General features: G+C 39.7%; 1 protein-coding gene and 1 non-coding gene across 3 annotated transcripts in view; both read right to left on the minus strand.

The window, feature by feature from the left end:
- The window catches only part of ATG2B (autophagy related 2B), a 74,954-nt gene that overhangs the window by 23,198 nt on the left and 28,756 nt on the right, over window positions 1-23,000 (minus strand). For both annotated transcript variants that reach the window (XM_059373920.1, XM_059373919.1), the window contains exons 12-29: window positions 22,143-22,293; window positions 21,318-21,410; window positions 21,000-21,188; window positions 18,935-19,208; window positions 16,887-16,989; window positions 14,900-15,095; window positions 14,444-14,586; window positions 8,288-8,445; window positions 7,751-7,923; window positions 7,039-7,189; window positions 5,642-5,841; window positions 5,409-5,489; window positions 4,118-4,224; window positions 3,863-3,955; window positions 2,964-3,034; window positions 2,483-2,559; window positions 1,860-2,030; window positions 185-326 (exon numbers count right to left, since the gene is read on the minus strand). In XM_059373920.1, coding sequence (XP_059229903.1) covers window positions 185-326; window positions 1,860-2,030; window positions 2,483-2,559; window positions 2,964-3,034; window positions 3,863-3,955; window positions 4,118-4,224; window positions 5,409-5,489; window positions 5,642-5,841; window positions 7,039-7,189; window positions 7,751-7,923; window positions 8,288-8,445; window positions 14,444-14,586; window positions 14,900-15,095; window positions 16,887-16,989; window positions 18,935-19,208; window positions 21,000-21,188; window positions 21,318-21,410; window positions 22,143-22,293 — 2,573 coding nt within the window. The remainder of the gene's footprint in view (window positions 1-184; window positions 327-1,859; window positions 2,031-2,482; window positions 2,560-2,963; window positions 3,035-3,862; window positions 3,956-4,117; window positions 4,225-5,408; window positions 5,490-5,641; window positions 5,842-7,038; window positions 7,190-7,750; window positions 7,924-8,287; window positions 8,446-14,443; window positions 14,587-14,899; window positions 15,096-16,886; window positions 16,990-18,934; window positions 19,209-20,999; window positions 21,189-21,317; window positions 21,411-22,142; window positions 22,294-23,000) is intronic.
- LOC132000563 (U1 spliceosomal RNA) lies at window positions 18,563-18,726 on the minus strand. The gene has a single exon (XR_009399412.1). It is a non-coding gene; the product is annotated as a U1 spliceosomal RNA (small nuclear RNA).

A 23,000-nucleotide genomic window follows, 5' to 3' on the forward strand; every position in this document is an offset into this window, starting at 1 on the left:
CAGCACCCTGGGCCAGTTTGTGTGTGGCCTGGATGCTGGATCAACTCAAGCCTGAGTATCCACCAAAACGCAGACTTATTTTTTCCTTAATGGGTGACTTACTGCAGAACTTGTAAGCATACAAATAGCATAAGCCTCAAGTGAGGCCCCAGGACTCCCGGGGAGGAAGGCCAGCCAGTCCTACCGTTCGCCTGGGCTTGTGCAGACGCGGCGGCCTGCTGCAGGTCAACCTCCTCCATGGCATCACTCATCAAATCGCGTAACATCTGCTGGTCTGCTTCAGGAAGTACTGGACCTCGTGAGGAAGAGCGGCCACTGGAATCTACCTACAGCCAAAACACCTAATTAAAAATAACGGAAAATGCTCTAAGGAGCAAACTACTCAGCATGGTGTTGTCCTAGAAACACACGGCATTTTACTAAGACACCCGAAGCAGGAACAGCCATCGTTCCACCTTCTGCCGGGCAGCGGCTGCAGTCTAAGTGGGTGGCCTCATCATCACCCCAACAACTACTGGCAAACAGAAATGAATGTGCCATCATCTCAAAGCCAGCACTGAGAGCCAGGGTGGTGGAGAGAGTGCATATTAGCCAGAGAAGCTAAGAACAGTGTAGTGAGGCCTGGGGGGAAGCAGTCTCCTTCTGCAGAGTGCTCCAATCTGGGGGCTTCCCCAACTCTCACCCCATGGACACAAAGCCGCTGGAGGACGGACGTGAAGGGTAAGGAAGGGGCATAGACAGCGGGGGAAATCTACCACGTGGGGACTCAGAGGGTTCAACTCCAGCACGGGTGCTTAAACATTTTCGTTAGTGAACTGTGGGTTCATTAAATCCAGACCAGGCTTTTTAAATGGGAGTATGACTCTAAAATGAAAGATCCAATTTGAAAGGGATAATTTAAAACAACTTTCAATAAACTGGGGAATGTCTTTAAAAAGAAAATAAACAGCAGAGAGGGAGTGTCATGAACTGCCTTCTTATCAATGAGAAGATGGCAAGAGCAAGGGGTCAAAACCCGAAGCAGAACTTGGACGAAGTGTAGGAGCATCTGAACAAAAGACAATGCAAGGCCAGTCAGACCCTTACTAGAGGCTCCACTATCTACGAGACTGAGAATCCCGTTCACAGAGCAGGCCATGAGAAAGAATGAAAAAGCACCAAAAAGGTTAAAAACGCTAAACCAACCAGACTTTGTTCAATCTATGCATAAGAGAGGACAGAGAGGCGATACTTGGGGACATAAGAAAGCCCTGACCCATAAATAAAAGTATCTGAGTTTTGTTGCTATTTCTGCTACTTAATTTGGGCAAATGGCCTAATTCTCTGGGTTTTAACTTATTCATCTGTGAAACAGATGATAATCTTCAACCTTTATCACACCGAATTCAAGGAAATCACAAACGAGAAAATACATTGAAAACCAAAGAGAATCATATGTAACCAGCAAAAGATTACGTAAATCTTCCGGTAATACTACTAGCACTTGTATCTATCCTCTCATAAGCAGTTTTACATACGACTGCCATAGAACAAGCGCTTGTGCGCTACAGGTTTTCTTTCCTCCTGGGGGGGGGGGGGAGATGAAAATAATTCAAGTCTGGAAGATAGGATTCTGTTGGCTGAGAATATTAATGTTCTAAAACAAGGAATACCAAACGGTAGAATGGTTTTCCAAAAAGGCCTATGGAGTCATCTTTCCAGACCCCTCACTCTGAAGGGAAAGAACAGATGGGTGATTTTTCAGTTTCCTTTCTACCTCAGGACTGTCATAAAGACCTCGCTGATGCATACACGTCACGCATGTGACTGCAAGGTGTCCAGGGTAAGTTAGTTCTAATGAATCATGTTGCTGCCTATACCTTCATCTTTCTCTGAGGGGCTCCAGGCTTCATCTCCACCTTGTTGGCCACATGTAAGTCCCCGTAGCTTGCAATGTACTGAATGAGATTCATGAGTGCAGCACAAGAGTCCGAGCACGTTCTGATATGCACAATGTCACTGGAACAGTGTAGCTCAAAGCGTGGCTCAGTCTGGACAGACATAAAAGAAATGAACAGGTTTTTTCAAACAAGAGTAGAAAGTTCTTCTTTTGCCTAGGCTTACATTACATAAAATAGAATTTTCCTTGCCACAGGAAATGTATATTTATAACTATATCCTAATTTGAAAATATTTTATTTTTGACCAAAATAATTTTATATATATATATATATATGTGTGTGTGGTTTTTTTTTTTTTAATTTTATTTATTTACTCATGAGAGATGGAGAGAGAGGCAGAGGGAGAAGCAGGCTTCCTGCAAAGCAGGGAGCCTCATGTGGGACTCTCTCCCAGGACCCTGGGATCATGACCTGAGCCGACACTTAACCAACTGAGCCACCCAGGCGCCCCGACCAAAATAATTTTACAGTAAATTCAATTCTTTAGTCTCTCCTATAAAAAAAAATAGAAGTAAAAATTTCCATTTATTTTAATAACTTACTTGTTCTCCATCAGAATCAGATTTCACTGCAGTTATGGTTAATTCCAAAAGCCCCATATCCATCACACGAACATAATCTAAAATTTTTAAGTTAACAAAATATCTGAGTAAAGCCTTCAAAAAATGGGTATCCAACCAAAACGTAATAAAACTAGCATCTTTAAAAAAAAAAAAAACTAGCATCTCTTGAAAATTCATGGCAATTAGTGGTACAAATATTTAGAATTCAATGGAAATATAGTTTCATCCTTAAAAGTCCTATAATTCCCTTTATTTTACTTAGGAACAAAACAAATCTTCCATTAAATACAGTACATGTAATCTGATAAACTTAACTGATATTCTAAGGACAGTACAACTTCAACTGATATTTTATAAGATCCTTAGTTCAATAGCATTATTCCAGAGTTCAAATGCTCTAAAATATTCACATATGAAAACTAAAGAACATTTATCTATCTCAAATGTTTTCACCTCTTACCTCTATTCAGATTTATAGTAACAGTATTACACTTGTCAGACAAATGCAAAGCAGCTTCATCCAAGATTATTCTGAGGAAACAATATTAAAAACATCCAAATAATTAACTCTGAATACACGATGCGTGATCATGACATACTTTGTTGTATCATTCTTCTAATATACAAGTTATCAAAGTCCCATGTAGTTTCTTAAAAGTGGCGTCTAACATTTCTTTAAAACTCATTATTTCTGAGTGCTGGGAATATTTAAATGGTGTTAAGAATGAGACTGAATCGAACTGGAGGGGAAACGAACCATGAGAGACTGTGGACTCTGAGAAACAAACTGAGGGTTTTGGAGGGAATGGGGGGTGGGAGGTTGGGTGAGCCTGGTGGTGGGTATTAAGGAGGGCACATATTGCATGGAGCACTGGGGGTGGTGCATAAACAATGAAATCTCAGAACACTGAAAAAATTAATTTTAAAAAAATTACATATATACTTCACACCACTCACAAAAATAAAATCCAAATGGATCCAAAAAAAAGAGAGACTGAATCATCTGCTCCAATTAATTTTACATTTTCAGCATTTTTTAATAGTACCCACATTCAGAAGATCTAAATTGTGAAAATAAAGTGCTATCAAGTAGTGTAGGAAGTTTAGATTTGTTTTTAAAAGTAAACCATCTCAAGAATCCATTTCATCTCTAAAAATAAGAAACAGTGATAAGCAGAAGAGATAGGATGAATCGTTTGAAAATGAAAAATTGAAAACCTGGATACAGGGACATGACTATGAGCAAAAGAATGCTGATTTTTACAAAAGGCTAGGGCGTCAGTCAAAGAAGTTAGCTCAACACCAGATAGCACGTTTGGAAGAGCTGCATTTGGGAGCCAGTCAAGTTTGCGCAGGCACCTGAGAGTAGACGAGGATTTGTCCAAGGCAACACTACTCGAAACACTGAAGGTTTCCACAGTGAGAAGAGATCGGATCGGCAAGTGAAGAGGTCTAATACCAAAAAGAAACAAATAACATCAGTTTGCTGCAACAACAAAAATTCCCTTAAAAGAACATTTTGAACCTTAATTCTACAATCTGAATTACATATTTTTTTCAAAACTTGGCACATATTTTGAATAAAGCTTTACTTTGTTCCATTTGCGAACTGACCTATAATCAAGGGCACAGCCCCAGAGATGCACATGGAAAGTTGTAAACGAAGTTGGAGGATTATATCCCAGAACAGGTTCATCAGCAATGTTCAAGAAGTATAAAATCTACAAAAACAAAAATATAAAATGCCCTATTTTAGAAGGGAAAAAAGGTTTGATAGGATAGCCTTAATACCAATGTAAAATATCTCACAGAAAAAGCAACCATTTGGGGGGGGGGGGGGGGCAGAATTCAATGCTAAAAGGAAAAAAATCATCATTTTGAAGCAATTCATTTTAAAAAGTATTTGCAAAACCACTCCTGAGTTTGAAATGAAGAGCGAGCCCCATCCGACAACTGCAATGCTACAAAGTCTTGAGAAAATTATATCTTGTCAAAGATACAATTCATAACAAAATCATTATACAAACTAAAGTATGTATAATATGCTTGCACATTATTTTGCTTGGGACAATTCCTGAAAAAAATAAATAAATAAAACTTTGCTGAAGACTGCTTACACTCCATCTGGTTTTCTATGTAACCCACTTTTGGGAAAAGCTTTTTTTCCTTAAATTATACCTAGTTCAGTCTGAAAACCAGACTGTCTTACCAACATCTACTCTCCCGTATTTCTATCTAAATGAGGTTAGACTAAATCTCCTCCTTACAACTGAGGTCAGTGTTCACACCAACTACCTCTCTACCCTTGCTACAGAGATCTAGATCTCCTCAGGTATCCCAAGTACTTTTATGAAAGCACTCTGAAAACCTGCAGGTATAAAAATATTTTACTATTTTCTAGCACAAAGAAAAAGTTCCTCTTTCTAAGGAAAATGAACAATAATCACAGTGCACTAATTTTCATTCTTAATAGAAAAGAGCCAAATGTATTTCATTAATCAAACACTGTAAATTAATTACAGAAATCCTTATAAATGCCTCGAAGCATGTTATTGGCCTAGGGAGTAATGACACTTAAGGAGTGAGGACAAATCAACACATCATTGGTCGCTCCCCTATGCCAGGTGCCCAAGAGGGTCTGGGACAGAGAGTCTCTTCCCTTAAATGACTTAAAAGATAGGTCTGCCTTTGAGATGTTTAGGGTCAAAACTTGAAGTTAAAAAATCAATTTCATTCTGGAGTGGTGATAATGTTCTATTTCCTAACCTAAGAGGTGGTTATATGGAGTATTTACTTCCATGATAATTCAGTGCACACTGATCATCTGGGATTTGCATCTCTGCAGTGTGCATTACATGTCAGCATCAAGTAAAGAGCACACCGGTATGCGCGTAACAAGTCTTACCTGCTCATGCCAGCTGAGCCCGGAAGGAAGCATCCTGTGCTGCAGTGTGGCTCCTTTCAGCCCCACAGCAATGAGAAATTCCTATAAAAAAATTACACTGATCACCTACATAATCCTCTTATTCAAACTTAAAAAGTTTTTCTAATAAATATGTTGTCTTTCATGCAAACACATTTAGCTAGTAATCAAATGAACAGCAAGTCTTTAATGGTATAAAAGTACAAAACACAAACCTTTGTATTGGACTCTGACTTATCAGATAGTATTTTAACTGCAACAGAAAGCATATTCAAAGTGTCTCCTGCAACGCCATCTGTAGAAGTTCTACTGAGGCCATCTTCCTCAGAGGAATAAATAGTAGGTTCCAACCAGTGTGGGCGGGTTGAACTGGGCAGTCGTGTTTCTGTAGGGAGAATCACTCCATCTACCACACCTACATCAACAACAAGGTGACAATAAAACAAAATGATAACCAGACATTAGTTCACAGACTTTCACAACTCAAAACAAAAATCCATATGCTTCCACTGAATATAATCCTGGAGGTAAAAATGACCAAGCACCAGCTACACATTAATAATCGGTACCTCTCTGCTAATGTTGGTATGACTGATAGTACCCTACTTAAAAAAAAAAAAAATTATGAAATGCTAGGAGAATCAAATTTTTTAAATCTGATAAAGGTTAAGATGGTGCAAAGTATTTTCTCTACTTTGAAGAGAAAAAAAAGAATTTGTATCTTCTATTCACAGGGTAACAGGGAATGTGCTCAAAAGATGGTAAATTCTTTTTGTTACCAAAAGAAAATGCCGCTAAAGAGAGCGAGTAAGGAATGTAAAGTCCCATCAACTCATCAGTGGATAATAAGATACGGCACATCCATAAGATGGAATAGAATTTGTCAGTAAAAGAAATAAAAGGAATTACAATTGGATGAACCTTGAAAACGTCATGCCATATTAAAGGAGCCAGTCACAAAAGACCATATAGTATGTGAGTCCATAAACACCCAGAATACACAATCCATGAGGCCAAGTAGAAGTTATTTTGTGCTGGGGGGTAGGGTGTTGAAGAGCCATGGAAGGTTACAACTAAAGGGTACACAGCCTCTTTTGGGGGGCAATGGGAAGGTTCTAAAGTTGATCGTGTGATGGTTACAACAACTCTGTGAAATACTAAAATCCAGTGAAATAGATAGTTTAAATGGGTGAATTGTATGCTACATGAACTACTGTACCTCAATAAAGTTGTTACCCATAAAAAAAAGTCAACATATAATTTATGGTAAGTATTACTTTGCCAGTGGAATCAGAACACTCCACAGAAAATAATCTCTAATATGAGAATTCTGTTCTCAACAGATTTTCTTTACTAGAGGGCACATGGGTGGTACAGATGGTTACGTGTCTCCCTTCAGCTCAGGTCTCGATCCCAGAATCCTGGGAATGGGCCCCATGTGAGGCTCCCTGCTCAGTGGGGAGTCTGCTTCTCCTTCTCCCTCCGTCCCTCCCCCCACCTGTGTTCTCTCTCTTTAATGAATGACTAAAATCTTTAAAAAAAAATTTATTAAACAGAATATAAACGGGTCTGAACAGAGGTGAACAGAACACACATTCAACATGTGTCCTACCTTTGTGGTAGAGACTAAGACTGCTGGAATGAAGGCAGATGTAGTGCTTGTCATCACAGCCCTCATACTTGGTCACACAGAACAACGAACCACTGTTGAACTCTAACCAGAACTCGCCATGCTTATTCTCCAACAGCTCTCCATTATCTTGCTAATAAAAAGATCAGAAAAACACAGAAGTCATTAATTTTTTTCATTATGTTGCTAGTCAGTATACATCATTAGTCTTTAATATAGTGTTCCATGATTCATTATTTGCGTTTGACACCCACCAGTCATTATTTAAACACAGAAAAGTCAGAATGCCCGTTGGGTTGCCCCTTCCTGATTCAGCCTAGAGGATTCTCCCACACGGTAGCAGAGCGGTCTGAATCCCAAGCCATGCAACGTGGTGGCACGAAATGCTGTGCGGGGTCCCCCGTGCAGAGTGAATCCCCGATTTCACCACTCTCTCTAACAGGTAAATTACTAGTGATCACCTCAGCAGCAGAACCAGCATGTTTGCAAAAAAAGGTCACGCCAAGGTTTGTCTTGCAATCCACAGTGAAAAAGCTCACTGTTCAAAGCCGCAGTCAGGGCAGAGCACCTCAGAACCCGGACCTCCCTCAGGCGCTCAAACAACCTCCCGCCACCTCATTGATGGCAGGTGCAATCACGGCACGTTTAAAGTAAAATATAACTGAAACAATACTTTGCCTTTGCAAATCCTTACCCTAACATCTGTAAACACTGCCATTAGTCCATGGTTAATACTCAGAAGCACTGAGAGAAAACTCTGTGAGTTCTTGTTCTGAGAATCTAGCTTTTTTTTCCTACGAGAACGATAGTTGGGATCGACAGTAGAAAAATACTGCAGCGTCTCCTCCTCAGATCCACTCTCCTCATCTGTGAGAAATAAATGTCACAGTGATATAGCCTATAGAGATAAAATAGCAACTGGAGTATCATCCCCAAAATACCTATTTTACAACCGTTTTTCACCAAGAATCTACAGGACAATAAAAATGTACTTTCTGTATTTTTCTACTTTAAACAAGGTACATACTATCACTATAAAGATAACATTTAATTTATAATATTCACAGTATGTAGATAGAAGAGGAGAAATACTATAAATCACTAAAAGATATAAAATAGAGTTACAAGGGGAAAATACCCAAGAAACATTTTAAAATCTATCATTTGAAAAGGTTACTGCTTTATTAATAAACCCAGCATTTTAAGTCAGAACAAATTTAAAATATATTACCGTAGTGCACTGTGGATTTAAATGGACTAAAACTATCTTTGTTGAAGGTATTAATCAGCTGACTGGCTACAGAAAGACCAATACCATAGGAAATATTTTCAAATGTCTCCACTGGTGAAGGAGCTGTTGGTTCCCAGAGCAGCAAGTCATTAAAGATCCTACGGAAGACAAAAGTTGAAAAATACTAACTCATAGTTCAGCTCAAATTAAACTCAAGAACATGTCTTTAAGAAGTCACATGAACGGGGCACCTGGGTGGCTCAGTGGGTTAATAAGCCTCTGCCTTCGGCCCATGTCGTAATCCCAGGGTCCTGGGATGGAGCCCCACATCGGGCTCTCTGCTCGGCGGGGAGCCTGCTTCCCCGTCTATGCCTGCCTCTCTGCCTATGTGTGATCTCTCTCTCCCTCTCCACCCCGACCCCACAAATAAATAAATAATTTAAAAAGTTAAAAAAAAAAAAAAAAGAAGAGAAGTCACATGAACAATAATTTTTCTAAATGGGAAATAGAAATTAGATCCTACAAAGAAGTAGGTTTTGTTTGTTTGCTTTTTTTAAAAGCATTATGTCCTTTCAATGGAAAAGTTACTGATGCAGCTCTACTGAGGGCAGTAAGAAAAGAATCTGTACAATTAGGTACAATTAGCTATCTGCCCGGTTTTACCTATGCCATGTGTTCCAAATTACATACACCTAAATGCACTTTACAGGAGAAAGTTAATTTAAAAACATTTAAAAAACAGAGAAAAGGCTGTTCACACTGGAGAGCAACTCTATAAACAGTCACAGCACGCTGTCTCATCAGCTGCCCCGTCCCCCGCAACCCCCTGCACCCGCCCCCATCCCGCCCAGCACCCCCCTCCCCTTGCCCCGCCAATCCCATGGGGCAGGAGGAAGAATCATTACTCTCACTTCACACTGAAGAGGAGAAACTGCCTCCTAAAGGTTAAGTGCCTTACCCAAAGTCACAATTTGTGGGAGGACCAGGGCCACAGCCCAGATCCTGCCCAGCTCCCAATTCAGCTCTCCTCATGACTCACTGTTCCTAGGGATAACTCCTTTCTCTCTCTCCCACAGAAAGCACCACTTCCCTGGGAAGTGGGCATGGACTAAGAATGTATCCGAAATAGGAACAAAGACAGGAAACCCTCTACTTGCTGCACAGCCAAGTCAATCCTGGTGGTTAACGGGTGATACATCTCAAGCTAGACTAATAGCACATCCTGCTTTTTCAAAGAAATAGCTGTCACTACTCAGATGCCCTCCTGCTCCTATCCCCTCACCCCCCATTATCACCCCTGCTCTAACATTTCTATTAATACTCAGACTTCACAATGTCCTCTCGGAAGCCTGCTGTTAAGATCTGGACCCACAGTGAATCCTTCACATACGTAACTCAATCATGGAGGCTGTAACAGTATTTTCTTGCTTCCCCTTCCAAAACTGTAGCCTCTCAGAGAAAGGGCCTTAGGTCTTGGTCATCTTTAAATGTGCCTAGCACAGTGGCTGTCACGTAGCAGGCACTGAGGGTTTGCAGCTGAGAGGACCATGGATGACTCGCATGGCAGGACTGCCAAAGGCACAGCCTCATGGTAAAGTCTAGTGTGAATACCAGTCAAGGTGCCAAGCGATGACATAGGCCTGGCCCTTCCTGTGAGAAGCCACTTGTCTAGGAACTTGTCTAGGAACTTCCTGGGCCAATTCCTAAGCTTAGAAAGTATAAACCAGGACTGAGTACCGTGACTCTCAGTAGGTTGAAATCCCCACCCCAAAAGCTCTCCATTTGGAACCATCCGTAGGTGAAGAACACCAGGGATAAAGGGCAGAAGTAGGTCTCACCTCAGACACAACATAGATAGCTACGCCCCAGACTGTGGTACTCACTGGCTCACTGCTTCTTGGGTATATTGCTCATAGGACAAAGAAACAAGAGTCTAAACCCAATCTTACTCTAAACCCCTTTGTAAATAATGAAGATATAAAATGAAGAATTTTCTCAGAAAATGCCCTTCCCTAAGTTTATTCCTTAAACCATTCTCTTATCTTCATAGGTTAGAGAAACTAGGACTTTATGCTAAAACCTGGAGTTCTAAAATGTAAGCGTTGTATGATTTTGTGTTTTCCTTATTTACATTTTGGTCTAAACACAGTCTTCATATCATTAATCCCATAAAACAAAGGAACCCCTGGGCGGCTCAGTCAGTTAAGGATCTGACTCTTGATTTTGGCTCAGGTCATAATTTCAAGGTTGTGGAATTGAGCCCTAGGTCGGGTTCCTCACTTAGCAGGGGGTCTGCCTGGGATTCTCTCACTCTTATCTCCCAAATAGATTTTTTTTTTTAAGGATATTTAAGGACACATCACCATGATTCTGTGGCTATGAGCCTGAAATGTAACAGACAAAAAATATCTGATTTAACAAAGCTAGTGAAGAGTCTTTTATGTGCTACTCTAAAGGACTTTAACAGAAAAAATCCTCCTGTTCCATGAGACTGTCTATCTGAAAAGAGGCGCCTGGGTGGCTCAGTCGGTTAAGCGGCTGCCTTTAGCTCAGGTCATGATTCCAGGGTCCTGGGATCGAGCCCCACATTAGGCCCCCTGCTTAGCAGAGAGCCTGCTTCTCCCTCTCCCTGCCGCTCTGCTTACTTGTGCTCTCTAGCTCTCTGTCAAATAAATAAATAAAATATTAAATAAATAAATAAATAAAAATAAAAAGAGCCCATAGACCACAGCACTAGAGGACTAAACCAAGATCCTAAAATGTATGAAGTTAAGGCAGAGTTGGTTATATCTCCTCCTCAGAAAGTCTTTTTTTAGTGTATGAAATAAAAACTAAAAATAAATTTTAGAAATTACATAGATAAAAGGTCAGTATTTTGCAAACATTTAGCAAAACTCAACTGGGGTGTGAAGATTAGATAATACAGATTATTAATCGTAATTCAGCCATAAAATGAGAAAATGATGTATAAGAGTATCCTTGTCCTTGGGAAATACACACTTGAGTGCTCAGGGAGGGGCATCAGGTCAGCAGCTTACTCTCAGATGGTTTGGTGGTGGGGCAGGGAGCTCTTTGTTCTATACTTGCAACTTTCCTGTAATTCTGAGAATATATGAAAACTTGGAAACACTATTAACTCAAAAAATAAAATATTAATTCAAAATAAAAACAGACCTATTCAAAGCCAAATGAGGAACAAAGAATTCACACCCTGAAGAACTTAGATATGCGATTTATATGCCGCACAGGGGGAAGAAGTACTTCAACATTTATGTAACTGTAGGTATCTAAGAGCCAGAGAAGTGAGCAGAGTAAGGCAGAATAGAAACACTCTTCAACAACCACTACTAGAGCACCGGGGTGGCTCAGTAGGTTAAGCCTCTGCCTTCGGCTCAGGTCATGATCTCAGGGTCCTAGGATCGAGCCCGAGTTGGGCTCTCTGCTCAGCAGGGAGCCTGCTTTCCCCGCTCTCTCTACCCGCCTCTCTACCTACTTGTGATCTATCTCTGTCAAATAAATACATAAAATCTTGGGGCACCCGGGTGGCTCAGTGGGTTAAAGCCTCTGCCTTCGGTTCAGGTCATGATCCCAGGATCCTGGGATCGAGCCCCGCATCGGGTTCCCTGCTCAGCGGAGAGCCTGCTTCCCTCTCTCTCTCTCTCTCTCTCTCTCTCTGCCTGCCTCTCTGCCTACCTGTGATCTCTGTCAAATAAATAAATGAAATCTTAAAAAAAAAAAAAAATACATAAAATCTCAAAAAAAAAAAAAAAAAACCCACTATTTAACCAACTCCGCAGAAGAACAGATAACTCGCTTGTTACCAGATTTGAGCGATCAACGCCCCCCCCCACCGTGCCTCCCGCTGCCATACTGACGGGCGTCCCCCATATGCTAACCGCTGGATCTTCCGGATGAGGCTCCAGCACACCGAAGAGTCTGCTCCTGTCGGCTGAGCTCTACGTTCTGTATGTTCACCAACTGCCAACTGTGTTTGGCCTCAAATGTGCTCATCTCACCTGTATTTATCGTTGTTAGTGTACTATTGAGTTAAAGTATACCTAACAGATGACTTAAATATATAGACTAAGGCGGAAAAAATCTTAAAAACCCAGAAGGATTTTACACTCAGATTCCTTTGAAACTATTCAGTAACTGAAAACTGTAGACAAAACCGTGTATTATGTAAAACTTCCATCTGTGGCTCATATTAAAAGGAAGAAAAGAAAGGCCTTGTCTTGTATCTTAAACAGAAATTATAAATGAACATATTTGTAAACTGAATGTTTAAGGTGCATGTTTCTGTTCTGATTTCCCAAATCTAACCAACCTGCTCAAGCAAATGCAAAAAGAGAAAGAAACCAATTAAGCTCTTCTGACCGCTAGGTTAGGTCCTGTACTAGTCGTTTCATTTTGCTCAGTCTTAGCCTTGCACCGTTTGTCAACTCTTGGTAGATATTCCTAACTATAAGAGAAGAACGGTCTAGGGGTCAGTAGTTTCTAAATGTTAGCTCATGTGTAACAGCTAAAAACAAAAATAAAAACGGTAAAAGCCTCTGATACAAATTTATAAATCATAGGCTTCTACTTACACAAATTATGTATAACATAAAACAAATATAAAAATATAAACTTTAAAGACTGTAGGGGTGCCTGGGTGACATAGTTAAGCCGTCAACTCTTGGTTTTGGCTCAGATTGTGATCTCAGGGTCGTAAGATCAAGGCCTGGCATGTCGGGCTCTGCACTCAGCACGGTGTCTGCCTGAGATTCTTTCTCCCTCTTGCACTTTTGCACAAGCTCTCTAAGATAAATCGTTAAAAAAAAACGAAGATTTTTTTTAAGGTTAAAGAGAAGAACTAGCATTTTCTTCCTACATCTCATATGGACAATCCTGTGAAACTCATCATCAAGACGACTAAAAGCAGATCTTTCGGGAACTTAATTTTCTGATTCTAAGACCAATAATCCTGGTCACTAATAAGCAATAAGGAGATCCAGAGCTTACTATTAACAGTTAAGGAATAAAGGGCCAGAATATCTGATATCAAGAAAACATACAGCAGAAACAACAGTATAGATTCTAAAGACTGACAGAAACAAGAAGCTCGTCTCACATAGGAGAAGCCAGTGATGACTGACACTAAGAACATCTTTCTTCTAGAAGAGCACATGACCATCTTTCAGGTGTGCTATAGAAGTGATTCCTCCAGTGGATGGGAAGAAGGACTGTAACAGAGGACTACTGAGTGCTCACTGTTTGCCAGGCGCTGTTCTCCAAACTTCTCCAGTGCCGTATCATCTAATGCTCCGAACAACCCTCTGAGACAGGTTCAAGTATCATCTACATTTTACACATGAGGAAACTAAGCTCAGTTCGGGTCCACTGTGAAGGAATTCAGAGCCTAGGCTCTTTTAACTCTAGAATGCTATTTATTTCAACATATTTGCTTTGTATGTATATTTAAGGATATTTGCAATCAATTTAAATTGTGTTATACAAGTTGACAAGCCTGAGTTTTATAATTCTAGGAAGATGTTTTTTGAAACTCTCAAAAAAGGATGTTCCTTGTAACAGACTGTAGGATTCTGATTTTACCCCGGCACCTGCTGGCCCTCCATACAGGGGTCTCCAAACTCTTTTCATGTCACTGCACACATGGAAGACATTTGCCCAGAACTCTGTGGTAAGCTGACGGACAGCAAATAGCCAACAAAGGTGGAAGGAATAAACATCATGTAGAAGTAACCTAGTTACTAGACACACTGGTTAGGAAACTCTGCTATTACAACAGCCCACAGCAACAGTTACCAGTTTTGTAATCAACACCACAGGAAGTACCCAGAGATGATAGATAACATTTAAGCAAGGAAAGAAAAAGGGAACGTGGGGAAATAGGGAGGCAGTTAGGCAGAAAAGTCCAATCCCAAAGACTCAACTGAATGTACTGAAACTGGGGCGCCTGGGTGGCTCAGCGGGTTAAGCCTCTGCCTTCGGCTCAGGTCAGGATCTCAGGGTCCTGGATCCAGCCCCATGTCAGGCTCTCTGCTCAGCAGGGAGCCTGCTTCCTCCCACCCCGCCTGCCTACTTGTAATCTCTCTCTGTGTCAAATAAATAAATAAAATCGTTAAAAATAATAATAAATGTGTTGAAACTCACCTATTATAAAGCTTCTCATAAAAGCGTTTATTAGGTAGTGTTATATGAACGTTGGGTAATGTAAGTTCCAGCACGTAGTGAGAATTGCTGATTGCTTTATCCTGAAACTCTGTCATTTCCACAGGGTCTCCTGGCATCACCATCTAAAATATAAGAGTTCAAATGCTCTGGTTTCTCTTCAGATCGTATAAATCTTTTGCCTTTTACTAAAATATACGAGTTCAGTGCAAAAAAAAGCATCAAATAACCATTTCATGTTTAAAGTAATAGTAGCATTTTCTTGCCTAAACAGATAAACAAGCATGTAACTTTTAACCAGGGAAGAAAACAAAATTACGATTCAGTCTTAGAGTTAAGAGCCTAGCACAGTATACCAAGTGCTTCTTCAAAAACAAAGAATGAAAAGGACTGCTGTACGGTCAAGGACAACCCCTTCGTTGCTCACTCGCATTTTACCTGCTCATTTTCAAACATGACTCTCCGCGACGAGAAGGGAGATGGGGCTGGTCTTCGCAGATCACAAACATCCTTCAGGGAATGAGCACCTCCCTCCTCCTCCTCCTCCTGATAGCGGCCGTCACTCTCCTCTTCCTCAGCTGCTATTCTCTCCAAAATGGAATGCACAGCTGGCGGGTTTAATTTCAGTACAATTCTGACAGCAGAGACAATTTAAGAGGTCAAGGTCTCAGTGGGAACAGCAAGGCTTTAACCTTTCTGCACTGATACAAAGACCACTGATGATAGGACGCAGCTTCTCTACAAAGTCTAGGTCTCATGTAACCACTTCTGAGTGTGCTGTAAACTTCAAAATGTAGAACGGATGAAACAAATAAAAGAAGAGCATTCATATTTCATACTTTGCTAACTGAAAATCTGACCTTGTGAGGACAGTTATCTTTCAATTTCACTAACAGCTGGCAAATTTGACCTAAGAATTCTATTTTCCTGAAACCAAAGGCTTCTGGGGTCTGTTCTGCTATGACAGAGTATTACACATCTAAGAGAACTTCTGCCATAGAAATTGTTCAAATGGAAAAGAGACTGATAAGAGAACAACTGAGAACTGCAAACAATGAAGTACCATTTTCCTTCAGGAATTTCAGTAATTAAAGGCTTGCCTTGTTGCACAGAAGACACAAACCTGAAGTAAAGCAGCAGACACCCTGGGCGCCTGCTTTCCTGCTCCCTGCGCAGCACTAGCTAAGGTTTTGCCGTCTCCTTCCCAACACTACAGACAGGACGCCTGGTGCCTTCAAAGCGAACCACTGTGGCGCATCTATCGTGGGTTTTTCCCTCAAGTAAGTGCTGCCAGTTGGTTCCCCTTATGAACAATCATGACTGTTTCCTAATTTATAGATATCCTAATGTAACTGTGCTCCAAATTAATCGAAGTAAACCCATTTCTTATGATGAAAACTCGGGCACTGAACTGCTCATTATCAGGCACGTCCTGATCACACTGCTCCTAAGAGCCTGCGAGGTCTGATCCACAGGGGCAGGTAGAAAAAAGGCTGGCAGGGAAAGGGCACAAAAAAAGATTAATTCTCAGGTATTAAATATTTAGTTTTCAATATAATAAAAGTCATTATTTCAAGTAAACTAAGTCCTTTTAAATATACCCAAGCCCACTATCAGGCTATTAATAGTCTTGCTATAATATATAATGAGTAATTAACAAATGTTAATAATAATCTCTTAACAAATATAAATATTACTTTATTAATTCTCCTAAGAAATCCGAAGCAGCGATTCTTGATATCCGCCTGCACGCTGGAATCATCTGGCGTAATTTTTTAGATTACCCTGATGCCCAGGCTCTACCCCAAAATCTCAGGGTGGGGCCCATGATTTGAAAAAGTGCCCCAAAGCAATCGCATACTATAAAATTCACTTGACAACTAACCAAATGATGCATGTAACTCTTCTACTGTAGCTCTGAACTATTTCTTTTAAATGGTTAATGATTCTTTAGTCCTTCTAATTAAACGGGGTGACTCGAGACCAGGGAACACATTTTATTCCTTCATCTCTCACAGTACTGACAGACACCTTTCATAAAGTAGTACCCTCACTGGATTTGTCAACTTAATTTGTCCAACTCTCTCTGTGTTATCTCATCAGGGCTGAGTATTTTTAGTTTAAATTGAGTGCCAAAACATTGATTGGATGTACTACAGCAGGGGCACCTGGGTGGTACAATCGGTTAAGCAACCAACTCTTGGTTTCAGTTCAGGTCATGATTCGGGGTCCTGAGATCAAGCCCTGTGTGGGGCTCTTGTTTGGCATGTGCAGTCTGCTTCAGATTCTCTCTCTCCCTTGGCCTCTGCCCCTCCCCACTACACACATGTTCTCAAAATCTTTAAAAAAAAAAAAAAAAAAGTACCACAGCATTTTTGAAAGGATAATCTCATTAAATGTCTATCATATCCACCTGGTTACTCACCGTGGCCAGTCAAAATCATCTGAAGATGCTGTATCTCCATCTACTCCACTAGACACATGGAAAAACTTAACAGACGGTTCTCCTTTATCTTCCTGGAATGACCCTAGTAAAACAAGACTGATTAACTACAGTGCATTTCTTCTCAAGTGCTTAAAGATAGCTTCCTCCTAACATAAGCAAAGATCTTCTGAATCAGGGACACAGGGCAACATTAAGTTGCACAGGAAAGGACACAGGGCAACATTAGGTTGCACAGCACTTATTCTTTTGTTCCTATTTCATGGATACATGTGAGGAGACAGAAGGAGCAGATAAAGATGATGTCTTCTGTTCAAACTCCAATTCTTATGTCAGGTACATAATCATGACACACTAAATGCAGCAGTTGCCACGTACTGCCACTGAATGGTTATTCTACATCAAAGTTTATGCAATTATAGGAACATAGAGATAATAACTATATTTCTTAAGTGTCTTGTACTAAGCACTGGAAGAATTACTTCCACTCACGATAACCCTATGTATGCTTGTCTGTCCATTTCACACAGAATGACTTTCCTCTAGAATAATGTTTCTTCCCACTGTAGATAAGAGAAGTTCAGACAACTCCTAAAGTCCATTTCATGAAGTCATCACTATCACATCAATTATAAATATCTCTAAAGATGCGTAAAACTCAGAACAAGGGAAAAAATACTTTGCAGCCTATCCCCTGAGAAGCAGGATATGGTGGCAGGGGAGCTTGCGGTTAGAAGGGTATAGTGGCAGGGTCCCTGGGTGGCTCAGTGGGTTAAGCCTCTGCCTTCACTCAGGTCATGATCTCAGGGTCCTGGGATGGAGCCCCACATCGGGCTCTCTGCTCAGCAGGGAGCCTGCTTCCCCCTTCTCACTATGCCTGTCTCTCTGCCTATCTATGGCCTCTGTCTGTCAAATAAATAAAATATTAAAAAAAAAAAAAAAGAAGGGTATAGTGGCAGAGGCAAGCTGATTTGGAACGACAGAATGAAATGTCAGAATCTTCCAGAGTTCCACATAGACCTGGTTTACCCTAAGTCAATATATATTCTGTCAGATGACAAAAGTAAATACAGAAAAGCTGTCAACAGGCTTTACAAAGAAAAATCAACAGAGATTAGTATGATGACTGAAACCTCAAGTGTGAGATTTTGGTTTGAATCTTGATTCTGCCATTTACTACCACGTGGTCTTGGAAGGTACCTCTTCTTAAGTCTATGGATTCCTCACTTATAAAGGATAAAAATAACTGGAAATAATAAGTCTAACATAACCATGATGAGGAAAGAAAACCAGTAACACATGTGAAATGCTTGGTACAGTACCTAACACAGAGTGGAACTCAAGAAATTCTGGTTACTTTCAGCCCTACAACAAGTAAGGAGTCAGGTGGCAATAAAAATGTAAGCTAAAGGGGCACCTGGGTGGCTCAGTCAGTGAAGTGTCTGCTTTTGGCTTGGGTCGTGATCTCAGGGTCCTGGGATGGAGCCCTGTGTCAGGGTCCCTGCTCAGCAGAAAGCCTACTTCTCCCTCTCCCTCTAGCCTCTGCCCCTGTTCATGCTCCCCCCACCCCAAATAAAATGTTTAAAAAAAAAAAAAAAAAGGTAAGCTAAAGCACTCTACTCCCCTGTAGAAATTTTTTTTTTTTTTTTTTTTTTTTTAAGGGAAAAGCACGAACGCAATCCCCCACTACCACAAATCATGTAGTCAAGTTTCCCACATTTGGGAAAATTGCAGGGGTCAGCACATCCGGAGTGCAATGGACAAGCCTCACCGTGGGAAAACCACCTTTGTGATCATGGTATCTCCCCTGCCACGTAATTTCTGAAAGTAAGTATTTTAATAGAGTAAATAATCATGCTTAGCAACTTTTTAAAAAATTAATTCTATCACATATTGGTATACAATACTGGAAAAAAGTCATTTCTCTTGCTTTCTAACAGTGTCTATATTGGGGGCTGCCATAGAATTTTTCATGTTTCCTTGAGCAGCAGTTGCTTGTTTCTGCTCTGGCTCTGCATAGTCCATCTTACCCACTAGTTCTCTAAAGGTAAGTTCCAATTTAATTTGTTCCGGGGTTGATCCTCCTATAAATTCAGTCTTAAATTCTAGATCTGTGAATGCTAAATGAAGGATCTCCTTCTGAAGTGACTTCTTAAACCACGGTCCTCTTTCTTGATCTGACCGAAGATCAGGTATTGGGAAGCGAACAGAAAGGTTGAACGCTGGTGTGGCAACTTGTACTGATATCCGACAATTTGCAGGATTATGTGAATCATCCAGAAATACTTCAGTAAAAGCCTTGTGCTAAAACACAAAATATCAAAAATATGCCAAAACATCAAGTTAGATGAACATAAATGACACGGATATTCAACATTACAATATACATAATCATATCTACTCTTCATTCAGTATAATGCATTAAAATATAACTCAAATTAACTACTACCATATTAATTTAGTGTAATGAAATTTTATAACGCAATAGTTATTGATAAAACTTCAAATAACTGGCAAAAGTTAAACCAAGTAAGTGAAAGTCAATCAATCAAAATAAAAACTGAAACAAAGACACAGGCACCATAGATATGCACATTTTACTATAGACTAAAAAAACAACAGCATGTAAATTAGGTTACAATAAATCCAATACAGTTCAAAATCAATTCAACTTTCAATCTGAAGGCTTTATCTACCAACATGCTATTCTAAAGACTTGATGGGAAATAAGATAGATTATGCCAAATGCCAGGGCCCATCCCCAACTTAACTTTAGATTTCCAGGACTAAGCCTAGAGCCTGGCACAGCCTAAGTTCTAAATATTCACCAAGTGACTCACTCTGCTCCCATCCAACCCAAGGGTATGAGCCCATCAAACGACCCTTAGAAACCAAGACACATATGCACCCTCTACTCAAAGCCATGTTGCAACAAAAGGGTCAAAGAACATGCCCTTCAAATATAAGTCTATTTCTGTTTGGGGGGAGTTTGTTTTTCTAAAATGTACTGAAGCTTATAAAGCTTTAGCCCAGAGTACACTACAGGTGGTAACACTCTTTCATGAATCAGTGTCTAACCTCCTGGATTAGGGAATTCCTTTCTTATCCTGGACTGGGAGTTTCAGCACACCTGTTCTTTCTCTCCCCTCTTGGACTCCGTAATACCATCCCCCACTCTTCAGCAAAAATAACCCAAGAGACTAACCATCATCCCAGTACATCTATGGCTAACAGCATGTATGCATGCTAGCCCCACAGAACTTGAAATATAAGTAACTGATGACAACAAAAAATAAAGAATGTGACTTAATGTGAAGACCTACCACTAATTAAGGGGGAAACAAGTAAGTAGAAAAATAGCTCTTCCATTTTCTTTTAACCAAAGTTCTGTCTGTTCCTGGTCTAAGAACCCCCCCCTCCCCCTGCCCAATTCCAGCCCAAAATTCCTAACACATCTCTTGCAAATCTGACAAGAGACAGAGACACCATGCAGTAGACAGATCTAAATGTGATGCTCGATAACACAACGGCATACATTATGTTCCCACTTTCAAAAGTGTACCTTACAATATAGGGGCTACATTTTATAGGTAGACCAGGTAGTTGACTGAATGTCTGAATAAATTTTGTGCAGATAATGTAATTGTAATTTATAAAATTCAGATATACAGAGAGAGGGAAAGGAAATCTAATTCTACACTCTAACATAATCAATGCTACCAACTGGTATATTTCTATCCATTCTTTCACTCTACCTCAGTTCTATTTACACAGTTGTGACAAAAGTTTATGTGGAAAAATAGGTTTCACTTTTTCTCTTAATACTTCTTCATAAGCTTTCTTCATGTTGCTACACCATCTTTATAACCCTCATTCAAAATGGCCACATAAAACTTCATTCAATATTACTACAAAACTTACTCAGCTAGTCTGCCATCCAGACATAAAAGTCTCCATCTTTTCATTATGAACAATGCTGTTTTAATACTATATGCTATTTAATCTATTGAGAATACTTAAATTCAGAAATGATCCTACTAAGCCCATTAGCAAGCTATACTTGGAATTAGTATTTGTAATGTTCTGAATACTTACGAGACTAATATGTTTATTGTATGAAGTATACATGTGTGAAGCCATCATCTCTACTGTGGTAAGCTTCTGTGGTTGGAGCAAGGAATTTAACCTGTCCACAATACTGATATCCAGCTCACAAAACACAGGATTTAACTTAATCTGTAATTCTGCCTTCTGAGGTACAGAACTTAGTCTTGCTTGATTACCCTTTAAAAAAAGAAAAAGGAAAACATTAACATGATCACTACTACAAGATTAAGTGGCAACAGTATGACTGTCACAGAATATGTATCAAATGAAAATTTACAGGTGGCAGCACACAATGAGGCTTCTTACCTGGGGTCCTTTATTCTCAGAATGCTTATAATGAAGCTGAAGGCACACAGGGGGATGGGAATCCGCTCGTTCTTTGGAATGGAACATTAAAAGCTTACAAACAAGGACAGAAATAAGTTAATTGTAAGATCTTAAACTATAATTCATCCCACGAATTAACAGAGATGCTAATGGTATAAAGACTTTTTTGAAATCAGGAAAGCTGATTTTACATTTCATTTTGGTCATTCACAAGCAATGTAAATCTTAGACAAGTTAATTTCTGTGATACTTAGTATCTCATCTGCAGAACTTACTGAGAATTCAAGTGAATTAATGCCTAAGAAAGTAATCTGAAAATAAAATAATGTACAAGGGCAAAGTAACAGCAATAAATGTTATCTTGATAGCTTTGGAAAGTTTCTCTAGTACACACTTCTAAAATTGGAAAAAATCAGACTAATAATAAATGAACAAAACACATTTTGCTTGTCCTTGAACAGTGCTTATTAACACACTATGGGCATTCAGTACTTAACAGACTTCTTCTGAAGTTAATAGTGCCTAGAAAGTTAGTGAAATAAAGTCAACTGTCCCATTACCTGTCTGCTTCTCTGAAACAAGTCAACTCTAAAAATTCTAAGACTCTTACAATGACCTTGAATGCCATACTTTAAAATGTTTCAACAAAACACACATGCGTGCACACGCACACACGCACACTTCCTTCCTCTGTGACTTCCTATACTTTTTTTTTTTTAAATAAAATCAATACTGTAAATACAACCCTATAAAAGCAAGGCAGATTTAAAGAATAATCCTAAAGACAAAGTATCTAGCATTTACCTCTGTGTAGTGAGGAGGAACAGAATGAGAATCAGTTGGAAACAGGCACTCCAAGAGTTCCATTTGCCCAAGGGACATATCAGTACTAAAATATCGGGAAGTTGGTCTCTGTCTTTGTTCATAGGACACTTTCATGCCAGTTCCTATAAATCTATTACAGAAAATGAAGCATTTAAGAGTATACCTCTAGGTTAACCAATGTGTCAAAGAATAGTACACGTCACAATAGGTGGATAATCGTGCTTTATTAACACAAGTTCAAGTTGTTAGCAATAACTAACATACCTAAGTGTATTAACCAGAAAGAGTGCTTCAAACTGCCCATTCCCTGACATTAAGAAAGCAGTGTCTGATAGGAAATTATCCAGAATGTATTTATTTCCCAACAATGCCTTCCCTTCTTTGACACTTTAAGTTTACACTGCAGTGAAGGAAAAAAAAAAAAAACTTTCAAATCTGTAAAATATATGTATGCCCCCACATCGGGCTCTCTGCTCAGTAGGGAGCCTGCTTCCTCTTCTCTCTCTGCCTGCCTCTCTGCCTACTTGTGATCTCTCTCTCTGTCGAATAAATAAATAAAATCTTTAATAAAAGCTTCATGCAATATTTCAAAACCTTCAGTCAGTGGACCTCAAGTGAAAGTCATCTTCCTGTTTTTGTTGCTTTTGTTGTATTTCCTACTGGCAGACATTTGAAACCTTGTCAAATGATTTTACAGTTTAATTATAAATACTATGGTCCTAGCTTGCAGAGTTTCTTCAGCTAGATATAAAAACTACTCTGTGGATTAATTTTAACACTTCAAAAAAAAAGAAAACAAAACAAAATCAAAAGGTCAAACTTTTCTTTTCTTTTTTT

The sequence above is a fragment of the Mustela nigripes genome, chromosome 13 (genome assembly GCF_022355385.1).
Source record: "Mustela nigripes isolate SB6536 chromosome 13, MUSNIG.SB6536, whole genome shotgun sequence".
NCBI classification, from domain to species: Eukaryota; Metazoa; Chordata; class Mammalia; order Carnivora; family Mustelidae; genus Mustela; species Mustela nigripes.